The 17783-nt window shown below is 46.0% G+C and overlaps 1 protein-coding gene across 1 annotated transcript in view; it reads left to right on the plus strand.

Annotated features, from left to right (window-relative positions):
• LOC115129141 (AF4/FMR2 family member 2-like) overlaps positions 1 to 17783 on the plus strand; it is a 358350-nt gene that overhangs the window by 326765 nt on the left and 13802 nt on the right. The window contains exons 16-20 of the mRNA XM_065018489.1: positions 1512 to 1575; positions 4975 to 5111; positions 6995 to 7066; positions 8188 to 8281; positions 8735 to 8784. Coding sequence (XP_064874561.1) covers positions 1512 to 1575; positions 4975 to 5111; positions 6995 to 7066; positions 8188 to 8281; positions 8735 to 8784 — 417 coding nt within the window. The remainder of the gene's footprint in view (positions 1 to 1511; positions 1576 to 4974; positions 5112 to 6994; positions 7067 to 8187; positions 8282 to 8734; positions 8785 to 17783) is intronic.

Genomic DNA, 17783 nt, shown 5'->3' on the forward strand with positions numbered 1-17783 from the left:
ATGACGTACTGACAGATTGACATGATGCACTGACAGATTTGAATGACTTGATGTACTGACAGATTTGAATGACATGATGTACTGACAGATTGAATGACATGTTGTACTGACAGATTGAATGACATGATATACTGGCAGATTGAATGACATGACGTACTGACAGATTGACATGATGTACTGACAGATTGACATGATGTACTGACAGATTGACATGATGTACTGACAGATTTGAATGACATAATGTACTGACAGATTGAATGACATGATGTACTGACAGATTGAATGACATGATGTACTGACAGATCAAATGACATGATGTACTGACAGATTGAATGACATGATGTACTGACAGATTGAATGACATGATGTACTGACAGATCAAATGACATGATGTACTGACAGATTGAATGACATGATGTACTGACAGATCAAATGACTTGATGTACTGACAGATTGAATGACATGATGTACTGACAGATTGAATGACTTGATGTACTGACAGATTGAATGACATGATGTACTGACAGATTGAATGACATGATGTACTGACAGATTGAATGACATGATGTACTGACAGATCAAATGACATGATGTACTGTCAGATTGAATGACATGATGTACTGACAGATTGAATGACATGATGTACTGACAGATTGACATGATGTACTGACAGATTGAATGACATGATGTACTGACAGATTGAATGACATGATGTACTGACAGATTGAATGACATGATGTACTGACAGATCAAATGACATGATGTACTGACAGATCAAATGACATGATGTACTGACAGATTGAATGACATGACGTACTGACAAATTGACATGATGTACTGACAGATTTGAATGACATAATGTACTGACAGATTGAATGACATGATGTACTGACAGATTGAATGACATGATGTACTGACAGATCAAATGACATGATGTACTGACAGATTGAATGACATGATGTACTGACAGATCAAATGACTTGATGTACTGACAGATTGAATGACATGATGTACTGACAGATTGAATGACTTGATGTACTGACAGATTGAATGACATGATGTACTGACAGATTGAATGACATGATGTACTGACAGATCAAATGACATGATGTACTGTCAGATTGAATGACATGATGTACTGACAGATTGAATTCCATGATGTACTGACAGATTGAATGGCATGATGTACTGACAGATTGAATGACATGATGTACTGACAGATTGAATGACATGATGTACTGACAGATTGAATGACATGATGTATGTACTAATTTAAGTCTCAAACATGATTAAAATGGAACAGAACAGAACCCAGGGAAGTTGACGTATGTGTGGGATGTGATTACAAAGTCGAGTTCCTCTATATTGATAATTCAAAATGAAACATATTCAGCATTTGGAGGAAAATATTATCCTTAAGCAATCCAGGCAGTCACACAACTGCAAACAGATTTATATTTCCAACATAACTGACATGACTGACATATTCTCAATGCATGTGTTCTCCACAGAGTTCACACTGCAGACTACTACATGCAGGAAGCCAAGAAACTGAAGCACAAAGCAGATGCACTGGTAAGCTGTTGTTTTATTAGCCACCGCAAAATGTATTAAAACCATTTAATACAGCATTTACTTTGGTAGAGAATATTTTTTTTGACATTGTCTCAGCCAGACACTGGTCTTAAAACTTGTTAGGGCCGTGGTCCCGTGGTGGGAACATCAATCAGCGGAAATGTTCAAGAGCGCCACCTATAGTGGTTGATAAAACTCAAACTTTCATTAAAATGAACATACAATGTACTGAATTAAAGCTACACTCGTTGTGAATCTATCCACCAAGTCAGATTTGTAAAATGCTTTTCGGCAAAAGCATGAGAAGCTATTATCTGATAGCATGTATCCCCCAGAATACAGCAACGTCACCTAACGACAGATTTTGCGATAGCCGGGGGCTACTCAAAACGCAGAAATAAAATATAAAACATTCATTACCTTTGACGAGCTTCTTTCTTGGCACTCCTAGATGTCCAATAAACATCATTTTGGGTCTTTTTTTCGATTAAATCGGTCCATATATAGCCTAGATATCGATCTATGAATACTGTGTGAACAACGGAAAAAAATAGCGTTTTCTAACGTAACGTCATTTTTTTAAATTAAAAAAGTCGACGATAAACTTTCACAAAACACTTCGAAATACTTTTGTAATGCAACTTTAGGTATTAGTACACGCTGGAAATAATGTCCGGAGAAATCTCAACCAAAACATCCGGTCGGAGACCGGAGGAAATCGGCTCCCTTGTGTCGGTTTGACCAAGAAACAAAGCCGAAGCAAATGACAATACTCTAGACATCGTGTGGAAGCTGTAGGTACTGCAACCTCGACCTCATTTAATCCGGTTCACCTTTAACAATTCCTGGAAGTGGCGCATGGATATTTATTTCCATTTTCAGTGATCAGATTTTCCTGCACTTTTCGATGAAACGCACGTTCTGTTATAGTCACAGCCGTGATTTAACCAGTTTTAGAAACGTCTGAGTGTTTTCTATCCACACATACTAATCATATGCATATACTATATTCCTGGCATGAATAGCAGGGCGCTGAAATGTTGCGCGATTTTTAACAAAAAGCTGCGAAAATTCGCAGCTTCCCTAACATTAATAATAGACAGACTGACACTGGTATTAATATACAGACAGACTGACACTGGTCTTAACCTGTAGTGACGCCCAGCCCGTGAACGGGACCGTTATCATCATCTGACACTAATTAGCATAACGCAACGGACATAAATCTTCCTAGAAAATGTTCCTAATCATGAAAATCACAAGTGAAATATATTGGAACACAGCTTAGCCTTTTGTTAATCACCCTGTCATCTCAGATTTTCAAAATATGCTTTACAGCCAACGCTAGACAAGCATTTGTGTAAGTTTATCATAGCCTAGCATAGCATTATGCCTTGCTAGCAGCAGGCAAACTTGTCACGGAAATCAGAAAAGCAATCAGATTAAATCGTTTACCTTTGATGAACTTCGGATGTTTTCACTCACGAGACTCCCAGGTAGACAGCCAAAGTTCATTTTTTCCCAAAATATTATTTTTGTAGGTGAAATAGCTCTGTTTGTTCTTCACGTTTGGCTGAGAAATCGCCCGGAAATTGCGGTCACCACAACGCCGAAAAATATTCAAAATTGGCTCCATAATATCGACAGAAACATGGCAAACGTTGTTTAGAATCCATCCTCAAGGTGTTTTTCTAATATCTATTCGATAATATATCCATCTGGGACAATTCCTTTTTCTCTAGGACCGATTGGAGTAATGGCTACCTCTGCACTTTACGCGAGAATCTCTCTCGGAGCCACCATGTGACCACTTACGCAATGTGCCCCCATACGGCTATTCTTCAACAGAAATGCGTAAAACTACGTCACAATGCTGTAGACACCTTGGGGAATACGTAGAAAGCGTAAGCTCGTTGATGGTACATTCACAGCCATATAGGGAGTCATTGGAACGCAGCACTTTCAAAACCTGGGGCACTTCCGGATTGGATTTTTCTCAGGCTTTCGCCTGCAACATCAGTTCTGCTATACTCACAGACAATATCTTTACAGTTTTGGAAACGTTCGAGTGTTTTCTATTCAAATCTGTCAATTATATGCATATTCTAGCATCTTTTCCTGACAAAATATCCCGTTTAAAACAAGAACGTTTTTTTTTCAAAAATGAAAATACTGCCCCCTAACACCAAGAGGTTTTAACAACAGACAGACAGACCCTGGTCTTAATAACAGACAGACACTGTTCTTAATAACAAACAGACACTGGTCTTAATAACAAACAGACACAGGTCTTAATAACAAACAGACACTGGTCTTAATAACAAACAGACACAGGTCTTAATAACAAACAGACACTGGTCTTAATAACAGACAGACACTGTTCTTAATAACAAACAGACCGACAGTGATCTTAATAACAAACAGACAGACACTTGTCTTAATAACAGACAGCCACGGGTCTTATTAAGAGACAGACAGACAGACACTGGTCTTAATAACAAACATAAAGACACTGGTCTTATTAAGAGACAGACAGACAGACATTGGTCTTAATAAGAGACAGACACTGGTCTTAATAAGAGAGACACTGGTCTTAATAACTGACAGACAACCACTGGTCTTAATAACAGACAGACAGACATACAGACACGGGGCCTATCTGAAGAATGTTGCTAGATGTACAGAGGAGAGCCCTTGTGGAGATCTGTAGTCTTTTTGAAGTGAGGCTGTGGGATCTGTCTCTTTCACACCTCTTCAATGTCCTCAGAGAGGGCCTTGAGCCCAGGCAGCGGACGTGATTTACCAACACACTCATAGTGCCCTAATAATTGGATTCTAGCAATTATCTCCCCAGACATTGTCCTTTATCGGAAGTTACATCCACTTGGCCATAAATCTGATCTGCGAGGTAAAGTCATCCATGAATACAAAATGAAGGGAATTGATTGCCCTTGTTACATGACAGTAATCGTTGAGCTGTAATGAATCTTTCACCAGCCCGGTCGGTATGTAGTAAAAGTGGCTTACTTGAAATGGATAGAACCTGCTTGAGAGGTGCTTTCAGTGGAGAGTGGTGTGTAAATATATTTTATTTTACACTTGTGTGCTCATGAGCTTCTTATTTGTCATAGGCTCTTTGGTTTTGTGTTTTGGGTCTTTGTGAGTTTGTATTTTTAGTAATGTAATCAAGAAAATTGAAGAAGATTAAAAGAATGTTCTGTTTCCCAAACATTAATGTAGCATAGTTATTTTTCCTTCTGATTAAATCAGCTTAATATCTGTTTTCACAAGAACTCTGAGGCATTGGAAAATAATTCATGTGTGGAGAATATTTTGTGGCCCTGTAGTGTTGTGACTCTAATGCGGATCAGATTCGATGTCTCCGTCGTTTCTTCACAGATGGAGAAGTATGGCAAAGCTGTTAACTACGCTGATGGGGCGCTGTCGTTCATAGAATGTGGCAACGCCATGGAACGGGACCCACTGGAGGCCAAGTCTCCATACACTATGTACTCTGAGACAGTTGAACTCATCAGGTTTGTGTCTCCACCAATGTGTCCCTCCCTCCCACTCCCACCCCCACTCAGGCCAGCAATCCCCACCTGCCCTCAGTGAAAATGAGCATCATTATATCCAGCCCTGCTCCAGTCTACCCCACAAGTCAAGGCAATTAGCGGATCTCATTTTATTAATGGCAGTGAAAATGAAAATAGATGGACCTTGTAACTCCTCATATGACCCAGGGATTCATGCACCGGTGATTGAAATATTTTCTTCAAAAACGATTAGACACAGAAAATGACACAAGGCCGGCAGTTTTATGAATGCTCCCCTGGCTTTATGGATGCTCCCCTGGCTTTATGGATGCTCCCCTGGCTTTATGTATGCTCCCCTGGCTTTATGGATGCTCCCCTGGCTCTATGAATGCTCCCCTGGCTTTATGGATGCTCCCCTGGCTCTATGGATGCTCCCCTGGCTTTATGGACGCTCCCCTGGCTTTATGGATGCTCCCCTGGCTTTATGGATGCTTCCCTGGCTTTATGTATGCTCCCCTGGCTTTATGTATGCTCCCCTGGCTTTATGAATGCTCCCCTGGCTTTATGGATGCTCCCCTGGCTTTATGGGTGCTCCCCTGGCTTTATGTATGCTCCCCTGGCTTTATGAATGCTCCCCTGGCTTTATGGATGCTCCCCTGGCTTTATGGATGCTCCCCTGGCTTTATGGATGCTCCCCTGGCTCTATGAATGCTCCCCTGGCTTTATGGATGCTCCCCTGGCTTTATGGATGCTCCCCTGGCTTTATGGATGCTCCCCTGGCTTTATGGATGCTCCCCTGCTTTATGTATGCTCCCCTGGCTTTATGAATGCTCCCCTGGCGTTATGGATGCTCCCCTGGCTTTATGGATGCTCCCCTGGCTTTATGGATGCTCCCCTGGCTTTATGGATGCTCCCCTGGCTTTATGGATGCTCCCCTGGTTTTATGAATGTTCCCCTGACTTTATGGATGCTCCCCTGGCTCTATGAATGCTCCCCTGGCTTTATGGATGTTCCCCTGGCTTTTTGGATGTTCCCCTGGCTTTATGTATGCTCCCCTGGCTTTATGGATGCTTTCCTGATTTTATGGATGTTCCCCTGGCTTTATGGATGCCCACCTGGCTTTATGGATGCTCCCCTGGCTTTATGTATGCTTTCCTGGTTTTATGGATGCTCCCCTGGCTTTATGGATGCTCCCCTGGCTCTATGAATGCTCCCCTGGCTTTATGGATGTTCCCCTGGCTTTTTGGATGTTCCCCTGGCTTTATGGATGCTCCCCTGGCTCTATGAATGCTCCCCTGGCTTTATGGATGTTCCCCTGGCTTTATAATTTTTTTTATTTAACCTTTATTTAACTAGGCAATTCAGTTAAGAACAAATTCTTATTTACAATGACAGCCTAGGAACAGTGGGTTAACTGCCTTGTTCAGGGGCAGAACGACAGATGTTTTACCTTGGCAGCTCGGGAATTCGATCTAGCAACCTTTCGGTTACTGGCCCAATGCGCTAACAACTAGGCTACCTGCCGCCCCCATTTATGTATGCTCCCCTGGCTTTATGTATGCTCCCCTGGCTTTATGTATGCTCCCCTGGCTTAATGTATGCTCCCCTGGCTTTATGTATGCTCCCCTGGCTTTATGTATGCTCCCCTGGCTTTATGTATGCTCCCCTGGCTTTATGTATGCTCCCCTGGCTTTATGTATGCTCCCCTGGCTTTATGTATGCTCCCCTGGCTTTATGTATGCTCCAATGGCTTTATGGATGCTTTCCTGGTTTTATGGATGCTTCCCTGGCTTTATGGACATTGAGTCATCCTCTCATTTTGTTATTTGAACTGAAATTAATTAATTAATTGATTTATGTTTTTGTCTTTTCTGCTTTTGAAGATATGCCATGAGGTTAAAGAACTTTACAAGTCACTCAGCAACAGTAGCCGAGAAGAAATTAGCTGTATTGTGGTGAGTTTTCCCTTGATATAGTTTCTGATGTGAACCTCTGTGTGGTTGAAGGAAACCCATCATTCCTCTGATGGGTGTGATGACGGACAAGGATCTCTAGCCTGTGTGGGCGTTTGGGTTGATTTAAGAAAATCCAGCTGGCTTCCAAACCCGTTAGATGCTAAATCCGCCGCTTCGCTCAAACACTATTTAAATCTCCACTCAGCCATCCCTCCCCGACAATCGGATGTATCTTGAAGGGAGCTTTAAAACACTGCTAAAGCACTTAATCAGCTTAAAGGGGATCATTATTCTTGTATTTCATTAAGCTATTAGGGATAATGAAAGATTTCCTGGCGGCTAGCAACATATACAGTATACTAACCACACTGCTACAGGGGATATGCTGCCTGTCATATTGATTGTATAATCTGAGTAGAATGTCAGGGTTAGAATGTCATGGTTAGAATTAGAATGTTATGGTTAGAATGGAATGCTTATAATTAGAATGTTATGGTTAGAATGTTATGGTTAGGCTCTCAGTCATAGCAGTGTAGACAGTGATGAGAGTAGGAGTGAGACACCCAGGTCATAATTCCTGTGTTAGTAAACCGTTCTGACATCATTAGAGATTATATTCAAATATTTGACACTGGTTGACATGATCCATCAGTGTATACTTGTAATTTGTTTTAGAAGGAAAAGTGTGTGTGTGTGTGTGTGTGCGTGTGTGTGTGTGTGTGTGTGTACGTGCACGTGCACGTGTGTGTAAGAACATGCTGATGTGGTTTAGATTGGGAGAAACTAGGAAGTGCAGTGTGGTAATGACTTATTAATGCCAGAGTGCTGGTGTCATGTCATGGGGTGGTGCATATGTCCAAAGCATCTGGTGTCTGACTATTGCCTCTGTTTTCTAGCTTTTATTTTCTAAGAAATTAGAGAGGTAGATTTGATAACAACAACATGAAATATTCATGCATCATGGATGTCAAGTTAATGTGTTACAAAACACATTTTCCTTATTTATTTGATGCTTAATGTCTGTAATTGATACACAGCCTGTTATGTTGCCAATACCAGATATACTGTATTACTGTAGGTCCTGCATTTAATGGAACGTTATTATGCTCTTATCTCCATAGCAATCGCTGTTTATCCCTCCTGTACTTGAGAATGTTCAAACTAAAGAAGGACCATGCAGTAAAGTATTCCCGTTCCCTGATGGAGTATTTCAAGGTAACTAACTCAAATTCTAACTTCTAACTCTAATTCTTACTCTAATTCTTACTCCAAATTCTTACTCTAATTCTTACTCCAAATTCTGACTCTAATTCTAACTCCAAATTCTAACTCTAATTCTAACTTCTATGAATAAAAAGAGTGATAGCTGTAGAACACGTACAGCTAATTAAAATGTCTAAATTAAATGTATATTTGTGTTAAGTTGCGTGTACTCATTAGCTTTGCATGGTGGTAATTAAAAAACATAATTTTTTTTGTGGTTAGTGTGCAAACTACGTGTATCAATTATCTACATACATTAGTGCTTAAGCCTGTTTTAATGAATTATGTTGCATATTATTCTAGAGACGCTGTTTGTATTGCTGTGATAGCTTTTCTAAGCTGTGCAAAGTGTTTGTATAGTGGTGCTGCCAATTGTCCTGTTCTCACAAACCTCTTCCATTCCAGAACTCGGCTAAAAGTTCCCAAGTACCTTCGCCATGGGGAGCCAATGGAAAGTGAGTAACATGTCACCTCAGTCATCTAATGTTGCATTACAATGCATTCTTTATACCAGATATCTCCCTGAACAGAACCATGTATGTGCCTTCTCCTGGCCAAGCAACAAGCTAACCCTCTCAGATGCTGTCTGCTTTGTTCAGACAAAGGTCATGACAGACAGAGCTTCTGTCAATGTGACTTCCAGCTTTCAGCACATCACACTGGTGGGATGAGCTCACTACTTCACTGTTCTTCTGCATTTTCCATGGCAACTGAACCTAACTGATTCACCCTGTGTGTTTGGGTTCGCAGTCTACAGTGGGGCTACCGTGGGGCTACCGTGGGGCTACTGTGGAGCTACCATGGAGCTACCATGGAGCTACCGTGGGGCTACCGTTGGGCTACCGTGGAGCTACCGTGTATGCTACCGTGGAGGTACCGTGGGGCTACAGTGAAGCTAACGTGGGGGTACCGTGGGGCTACAGTGAAGCTAACGTGGGGGTACCGTGGGGCTACCGTGGGGCTACAGTGAAGCTACCGTGGAGCTACTGTGGGGCTACAGTGAAGCTACCGTGGGGCTACAGTGAAGCTACCGTGGGGCTACAGTGAAGCTACCGTGGGACTACAGTGAAGCTACCGTGGGGCTACCGTGAAGCTACCATGGGGCTACCGTGAAGCTACCATGGGGCTACAGTGAAGCTACCGTGGGGCTACAGTGAAGCTACCGAGGAGCTACTGTGGGGATACCATGGGGCTACTGTGGGGCTCGTCAGTGTCTGGCAGTTGGTGGTGAGCCATCCTCTGTGTGTGACTGTGAGCTCCCTTGAGCCTGTCTTTTCAAGGGCTGGGATCTAGCCCTCAGCCAAAGCACTGACCAGCTTCTGCTATTCTGCTGTGAAAGGCGTTGTCAGAAGCAATTAGCCTCAGATCCTATTGGCTCCTAGGGCTCTTGCAGCCTCCTCCAGTTCACCATGGTCACATTAGCCACCAACTGGCCTTTTTAATCCCGTGTCAGCTCCGCTACCTGCGGACTGTAATCAACATTAGATTACACTCTGCTCTGGTCTTTCCCACAGTCTGTTTGTTCTGTCCTTGACAATCATGAATCTTTTTTCCTAATTGTTTTTTTTTCACCCTCAAGGGTTTGTTTATTTCAGCAAAAGCCTCAAACTATTAGAAAGGGAGCCGAGAGAGGCAAGCTGTTGACAGAGCATCATAATTTAACTTCACGGGGGGAGCGCCTTTCAATTTAGTGCTGAATTACAGGACCTGGAGCTTGATTGTTTGGGTTTGGCACTAAAAGACTGATGAATATGTCCTCTGATTGATGTCTCAAGCCGGCTGACAGATGATTGTCAGCCATGATTGTCAAGCCGAGATAAGCCCTAGTTTGCCGATAATACAAAATCAAATCAGAATTAGTGATTAAATCTGACGTAGAGTAGTTAAGGGTGACGGACAGAAGTTAAGCCTGACGGACGGAAGTTAAGCCTGACGGACAGTGGTTAAGTCTGACGGACAGTGGTTAAGTCTGACGGACAGTGGTTAAGCCTGACGGACAGTGGTTAAGTCTGACGGACAGTGGTTAAGCTTGACGGACAGTGGATAAGCCTGACGGACAGTGGTTAAGCCTGACGGACAGTGGTTAAGCCTGACGGACAGTGGTTAAGCTTGACGGACAGTGGTTAAGTCTGACGGACAGTGGTTAAGCCTGACGGACAGTGGTTAAGTCTGACGGACAGTAGTTAAGCTTGACGGACAGTGGATAAGCCTGACGGACAGTGGTTAAGCCTGACGGACAGTGGTTAAGCCTGACGGACAGTTGTTAAGCCTGACGGACAGTGGTACAGCCTGACGGACAGTAGTACAGCCTGACGGAGAGTGGATAATTTGACAGTGGTTAAGCCTGACAGACAGTGGTTAAGCCTGACGTACAGTGGTACAGCCTGACAGAGAATGGATAAGCCTGACGGACAGTGGTTAAGCCTGACGGACAGTGGTTAAGCTTGACGGACAGTGGTTAAGCCTGACGGACAGTGGTTAAGCCTGACGGACAGTGGTTAAGCCTGACGGACAGTTGTTAAGCTTGACAGACAGTGGTTACGCCTGGCGGAGAATGGTTAAGCCTGACGGACAGTGGCAAAGTCTGAATGACAGTGGTTAAGCCTGACGGACAGTGGCAAAGTCTGAATGACAGTGGTTAAGCCTGACGGACAGTGGCAAAGTCTGAATGACTGTGGCTAAGCCTGCGGGACAGTGGTACAGCCTGACGGAGAATGGATAAGCCTGACGTACAGTGGTACAGCCTGACAGAGAATGGATAAGCCTGACGTACAGTGGTACAGCCTGACAGAGAATGGATAAGCCTGACGTACAGTGGTACAGCCTGACAGAGAATGGATAAGCCTGACGTACAGTGGTACAGCCTGACAGAGAATGGATAAGCCTGACGTACAGTGGTTAAGTCTGACGGAGAATGGATAAGCCTGACGTACATTGGTACAGCCTGACAGAGAATCGATAAGCCTGACAGAGAATGGATAAGCCTGACATACAGTGGTACAGCCTGACAGAGAATGGATAAGCCTGACATTTACATTTACATTACATTTACATTTAAGTCATTTAGCAGACGCTCTTATCCAGAGCGACTTACAAATTGGTGCATTCACCTTATGACATCCAGTGGAACAGTAGTGCATCTAAATCTTTTAAGGGGGGTGAGAGGGATTACTTTATCCTATCCTAGGTATTCCTTAAAGAGGTGGGGTTTCAGGTGTCTCCGGAAGGTGGTGATTGACTCCGCTGTCCTGGCGTCGTGAGGGAGTTTGTTCCACCATTGGGGGGCCAGAGCAGCGAACAGTTTTGACTGGGCTGAGCGGGAACTGTACTTCCTCAGTGGTAGGGAGGCGAGCAGGCCAGAGGTGGATGAACGCAGTGCCCTTGTTTGGGTGTAGGGCCTGATCAGAGCCTGGAGGTACTGAGGTGCCGTTCCCCTCACAGCTCCGTAGGCAAGCACCATGGTCTTGTAGCGGATGCGAGCTTCAACTGGAAGCCAGTGGAGAGAGCGGAGGAGCGGGGTGACGTGAGAGAACTTGGGAAGGTTGAACACCAGACGGGCTGCGGCGTTCTGGATGAGTTGTAGGGTTTAATGGCACAGGCAGGGAGCCCAGCCAACAGCGAGTTGCAGTAATCCAGACGGGAGATGACGAGTGCCTGGATTAGGACCTGCGCCGCTTCCTGCGTGAGGCAGGGTCGTACTCTGCGGATGTTGTAGAGCATGAACCTACAGGAACGGGCCACCGCCTTGATGTTAGTTGAGAACGACAGGGTGTTGTCCAGGATCACGCCAAGGTTCTTAGCGCTCTGGGAGGAGGACACAATGGAGTTGTCAACCGTGATGGCGAGATCATGGAACGGGCAGTCCTTCCCCGGGAGGAAGAGCAGCTCCGTCTTGCCGAGGTTCAGCTTGAGGTGGTGATCCGTCATCCACACTGATATGTCTGCCAGACATGCAGAGATGCGATTCGCCACCTGATCATCAGAAGGGGGAAAGGAGAAGATTAATTGTGTGTCGTCTGCATAGCAATGATAGGAGAGACCATGTGAGGTTATGACAGAGCCAAGTGACTTGGTGTATAGCGAGAATAGGAGAGGGCCTAGAACAGAGCCCTGGGGACGCCAGTGGTGAGAGCACGTGGTGTGGAGACGGATTCTCGCCACGCCACCTGGTAGGAGCGACCTGTCAGGTAGGACGCAATCCAGCGTGGGCCGCGCCGGAGATGCCCAACTCGGAGAGGGTGGAGAGGAGGATCTGATGGTTCACAGTATCGAAGGCAGCCGATAGGTCTAGAAGGATGAGAGCAGAGGAGAGAGAGTTAGCTTTAGCAGTGCGGAGCGCCTCCGTGATACAGAGAAGAGCAGTCTCAGTTGAATGACTAGTCTTGAAACCTGACTGATTTGGATCAAGAAGGTCATTCTGAGAGAGATAGCGGGAGAGCTGGCCAAGGACGGCACGTTCAAGAGTTTTGGAGAGAAAAGAAAGAAGGGATACTGGTCTGTAGTTGTTGACATCGGAGGGATCGAGTGTAGGTTTTTTCAGAAGGGGTGCAACTCTCGCTCTCTTGAAGACGGAAGGGACGTAGCCAGCGGTCAGGGATGAGTTGATGAGCGAGGTGAGGTAAGGGAGAAGGTCTCCGGAAATGGTCTGGAGAAGAGAGGAGGGGATAGGGTCAAGCGGGCAGGTTGTTGGGCGGCCGGCCGTCACAAGACGCGAGATTTCATCTGGAGAGAGGGGGAGAAAGAGGTCAGAGCACAGGGTAGGGCAGTGTGAGCAGAAGCAGCGGTGTCGTTTGACTTAGCAAACGAGGATCGGATGTCGTCGACCTTCTTTTCAAAATGGTTGACGAAGTCATCTGCAGAGAGGGAGGAGGGGGGAGGGGAGGAGGATTCAGGAGGGAGGAGAAGGTTGCAAAGAGCTTCCTAGGGTTAGAGGCAGATGCTTGGAATTTAGAGTGGTAGAAAGTGGCTTTAGCAGCAGAGAGAGAAGAGGAAAATGTAGAGAGGAGGGAGTGAAAGGATGTCAGGTCCGCAGGGAGGCGAATTTTCCTCCATTTCCGCTCGGCTGCCCGGAGCCCTGTTCTGTGAGCTCGCAATGAGTCGTTGAGCCACGGAGCGGGAGGGGAGGACCGAGCCGGCCTGGAGGATAGGGGACATAGAGAGTCAAAGGATGCAGAAAGGGAGGAGAGGAGGGTTGAGGAGGCAGAATCAGGAGATAGGTTGGAGAAGGTTTGAGCAGAGGGAAGAGATGATAGGATGGAAGAGGAGAGAGTAGCGGGGGAGAGAGAGCGAAGGTTGGGACGGCGCGATACCATCCGAGTAGGGGCAGTGTGGGAAGTGTTGGATGAGAGCGAGAGGGAGAAGGATACAAGGTAGTGGTCGGAGACTTGGAGGGGAGTTGCAATGAGGTTAGTGGAAGAACAGCATCTAGTAAAGATGAGGTCGAGCGTATTTCCTGCCTTGTGAGTAGGGGGAAGGTGAGAGGGTGAGGTCAAAAGAGGAGAGGAGTGGAAAGAAGGAGGCAGAGAGGAATGAGTCAAAGGTAGACGTGGGGAGGTTAAAGTCGCCCAGAACTGTGAGAGGTGAGCCGTCCTCAGGAAAGGAGCTTATCAAGGCATCAAGCTCATTGATGAACTCTCCGAGGGAACCTGGAGGGCGATAAATGATAAGGATGTTAAGCTTGAAAGGGCTGGTAACTGTGACAGCATGGATTTCAAAGGAGGCGATAGACAGATGGGTAAGGGGAGAAAGAGAGAATGACCACTTGGGAGAGATGAGGATCCCGGTGCCACCACCCCGCTGACCAGAAGCTCTCGGGGTGTGCGAGAACACGTGGGCAGACGAAGAGAGAGCAGTAGGAGTAGCAGTGTTGTCTGTGGTGATCCATGTTTCCGTCAGTGCCAAGAAGTCGAGGGACTGGAGGGAGGCATAGGCTGAGATGAACTCTGCCTTGTTGGCCGCAGATCGGCAGTTCCAGAGGCTACCGGAGACCTGGAACTCCACGTGGGTCGTGCGCGCTGGGACTACCAGATTAGGGTGGCCGCGGCCACGCGGTGTGGAGCGTTTGTATGGTCTGTGCAGAGAGGAGAGAACAGGGATAGACAGACACATAGTTGACAGGCTACACAAGAGGCTACGCTAATGCAAAGGAGATTGGAATGACAAGTGGACTACACGTCTCGAGTGTTCAGAAAGTTAAGCTTACGTAGCAAGAATCTTATTGACTAAAATGATTAAAATGATACAGTACTGCTGAAGTAGGCTAGCTGGCAGAGGCTGCGTTGTTGACTATGTAGGCTAGCTGGCAGTGTCTGCGTTGTTGACACTACACTGACGTACAGTGGTACAGCCTGACAGAGAATGGATAAGCCTGACGTACATTCTGACGGAGAATGGATAAGCATTACAGAGAATGGATAAGCCTGACGTACAGTGGTAAAGCCTGACGGAGAATGGATAAGCCTGACGTACAGTGGTACAGCCTGACAGAGAATGGATAAGCCTGACGTACAGTGGTAAAGCCTGACGGAGAATGGATAAGCCTGACATACAGTGGTAAAGCCTGACGGAGAATGGATAAGCCTGACAGAGAATGGATAAGCCTGACGTACAGTGGTAAAGTCTGACGGAGAATGGATAAGCCTGACAGAGAATGGATAAGCCTGACGTACAGTGGTAAAGCCTGACGGAGAATTGATAAGCCTGACGTACAGTGGTAAAGCCTGACGGAGAATGGATAAGCCTGACAGAGAATGGATAAGCCTGACGTACAGTGGTAAAGCCTGACGGAGAATGGATAAGCCTGACAGAGAATGGAAAAGCCTGACGTACAGTGGTAAAGCCTGACGGAGAATGGATAAGCCTGACGTACAGTGGTACAGCCTGACGGAGAATGGATAAGCCTGACGTACAGTGGTAAAGGCTGACAGAGAATGGATAAGCCTGACGTACAGTGGTACAGCCTGACAGAGAATGGATAAGCCTGACGTACAGTGGTACAGCCTGACGTACAGTGGTACAGCCTGACAGAGAATGGATAAGCCTGACGTACAGTGGTACAGCCTGACAGAGAATGGATAAGCCTGATGTACAGTGGTACAGCCTGACGGAGAATGGATAAGCCTGACGTACAGTGGTACAGCCTGACAGAGAATGGATAAGCCTGACGTACAGTGGTACAGCCTGACAGAGAATGGATAAGCCTGACGTACATTGGTACAGCCTGACAGAGAATGGATAAGCCTGACAGAGAATGGATAAGCCTGACATACAGTGGTAAAGCCTGAAGGAGAATGGATAAGCCTGACGTACAGTGGTACAGCCTGACAGAGAATGGATAAGCCTGACGTACAGTGGTACAGCCTGACAGAGAATGGATAAGCCTGACGTACAGTGGTACAGCCTGACAGAGAATGGATAAGCCTGACGTACATTCTGACGGAGAATGGATAAGCCTTACAGAGAATGGATAAGCCTGACGTACAGTGGTAAAGCCTGACGGAGAATGGATAAGCCTGACGTACAGTGGTACAGCCTGACAGAGAATGGATAAGCCTGACGTACAGTGGTAAAGCCTGACGGAGAATGGATAAGCCTGTCATACAGTGGTAAAGCCTGACGGAGAATGGATAAGCCTGACAGAGAATGGATAAGCCTGACGTACAGTGGTAAAGTCTGACGGAGAATGGATAAGCCTGACAGAGAATGGATAAGCCTGACGTACAGTGGTAAAGCCTGACGGAGAATTGATAAGCCTGACGTACAGTGGTAAAGCCTGACGGAGAATGGATAAGCCTGACAGAGAATGGATAAGCCTGACGGAGAATGGATAAGCCTGACGTAAAGTGGTACAGCCTGACAGAGAATGGATAAGCCTGATGTACCGTGGTACAGCCTGACGGACAGTGGATAATTTGAATTCTTTTTAAATTGTACCTTTATTTAACTAGGCAAGTCAGTTAAGAACAAATTCTTATTTTCAATGACGTCCTAGGAACAGTGGGTTACCTGCCTGCTCAGGTGCAGAACGACAGATTTGTACCTTGTCAGCTCGGGGATTTGAACTTGCAACCTTCCGGTTACTAGTCCAACGCTCTAACCACTAGGCTACCCTGCCGCCCCAAATAAGATAAGATAAGCCTGACGGCGAGTGGTTAAGCCTGGAGGAGAATGGTTAAGCCTGACGGACAGTGGTTAAGCTTGACGGACAGTGGTTAAGCCTGACGGACAGTGGTTAAGCTTGACGGACAGTGGATAAGCCTGACGGACAGTGGTTAAGCTTGACGGACAGTGGATAAGCCTGACGGACAGTGGTTAAGCCTGATGGACAGCGGTTAAGCCTGACGGACAGTGGTTAAGCCTGACGGACAGTGGTTAAGCCTGACGGACAGTGGTTAAGCCTGACGGACAGTGGTTAAGCCTAATCCTTCTCACCCCCCCCCTTAAAAGATTTAGATGCACTATTGTAAAGTGGCAGTTCCACTGGATGTCTTAAGGTGAACGCACCAATTTGTAAGTCGCTCTGGATAAGAGCGTCTGCTAAATGACTTAAATGTAAATGTAAATGGTTAAGCCTGACGGACAGTGGTTAAGCTTGACTGACGGACAGTGGTTAAGCTTGACTGACGGACAGTGGTTAAGCTTGACTGACGGACAGTGGTTAAGCCTGACGGACAGTGGTTAAGCTTGACTGACGGTGGTTAAGCCTGACGGACAGTGGCTAAGCCTGACGGACCGTGGTTAAGCCCGACGGACAGTGGTTAAGCTTGACGGACAGTGGTTAAGCTTGACGGACTGTGGTTAAGCTTGACGGACAGTGGTTAAGCTTGACGGACAGTGGATAAGCCTGACGGACTGTGGTTAAGCTTGACGGACTGTGGTTAAGCCTGACGGACAGTGGATAAGCCTGACGGACTGTGGTTAAGATTGACGGACTGTGGTTAAGCTTGACGGACAGTGGTTAAGCCTGACGGACAGTGGATAAGCCTGACGGACTGTGGCTAAGCTTGACGGACTGTGGTTAAGCTTGACGGACTGTGGTTAAGCTTGACGGACAGTGGTTAAGCCTGACGGACAGTGGATAAGCCTGACGGACTGTGGTTAAGCTTGACGGACTGTGGTTAATCCTGACGGACTGTGGTTAAGCCTGACGGACATTGGTTAAGCTTGACGGACTGTGGTTAAGCCTGACGGAAAGTGGTTAAGCCTGACGGAAAGTGGTTAAGCCTGACGGACAGTGGTTAAGCTTGACGGACAGTGGTTAAGCTTGACGGACTGTGGTTAAGCCTGACGGACTGTGGTTAAGCCTGACGGACAGTGGTTAAGCCTGACGGACAGTGGTTAAGCTTGACGGACAGTTGTTAAACCTGACGGACAGTTGTTAAACCTGACGGACAGTTGTTAAACCTGACGGACAGTGGTTAAGCCTGAAGGATAGTGGTTAAGCCTGACGGACAGT

The sequence above is a fragment of the Oncorhynchus nerka genome, linkage group LG5, assembly GCF_034236695.1.
Source record: "Oncorhynchus nerka isolate Pitt River linkage group LG5, Oner_Uvic_2.0, whole genome shotgun sequence".
Lineage (NCBI taxonomy): Eukaryota > Metazoa > Chordata > Actinopteri > Salmoniformes > Salmonidae > Oncorhynchus > Oncorhynchus nerka.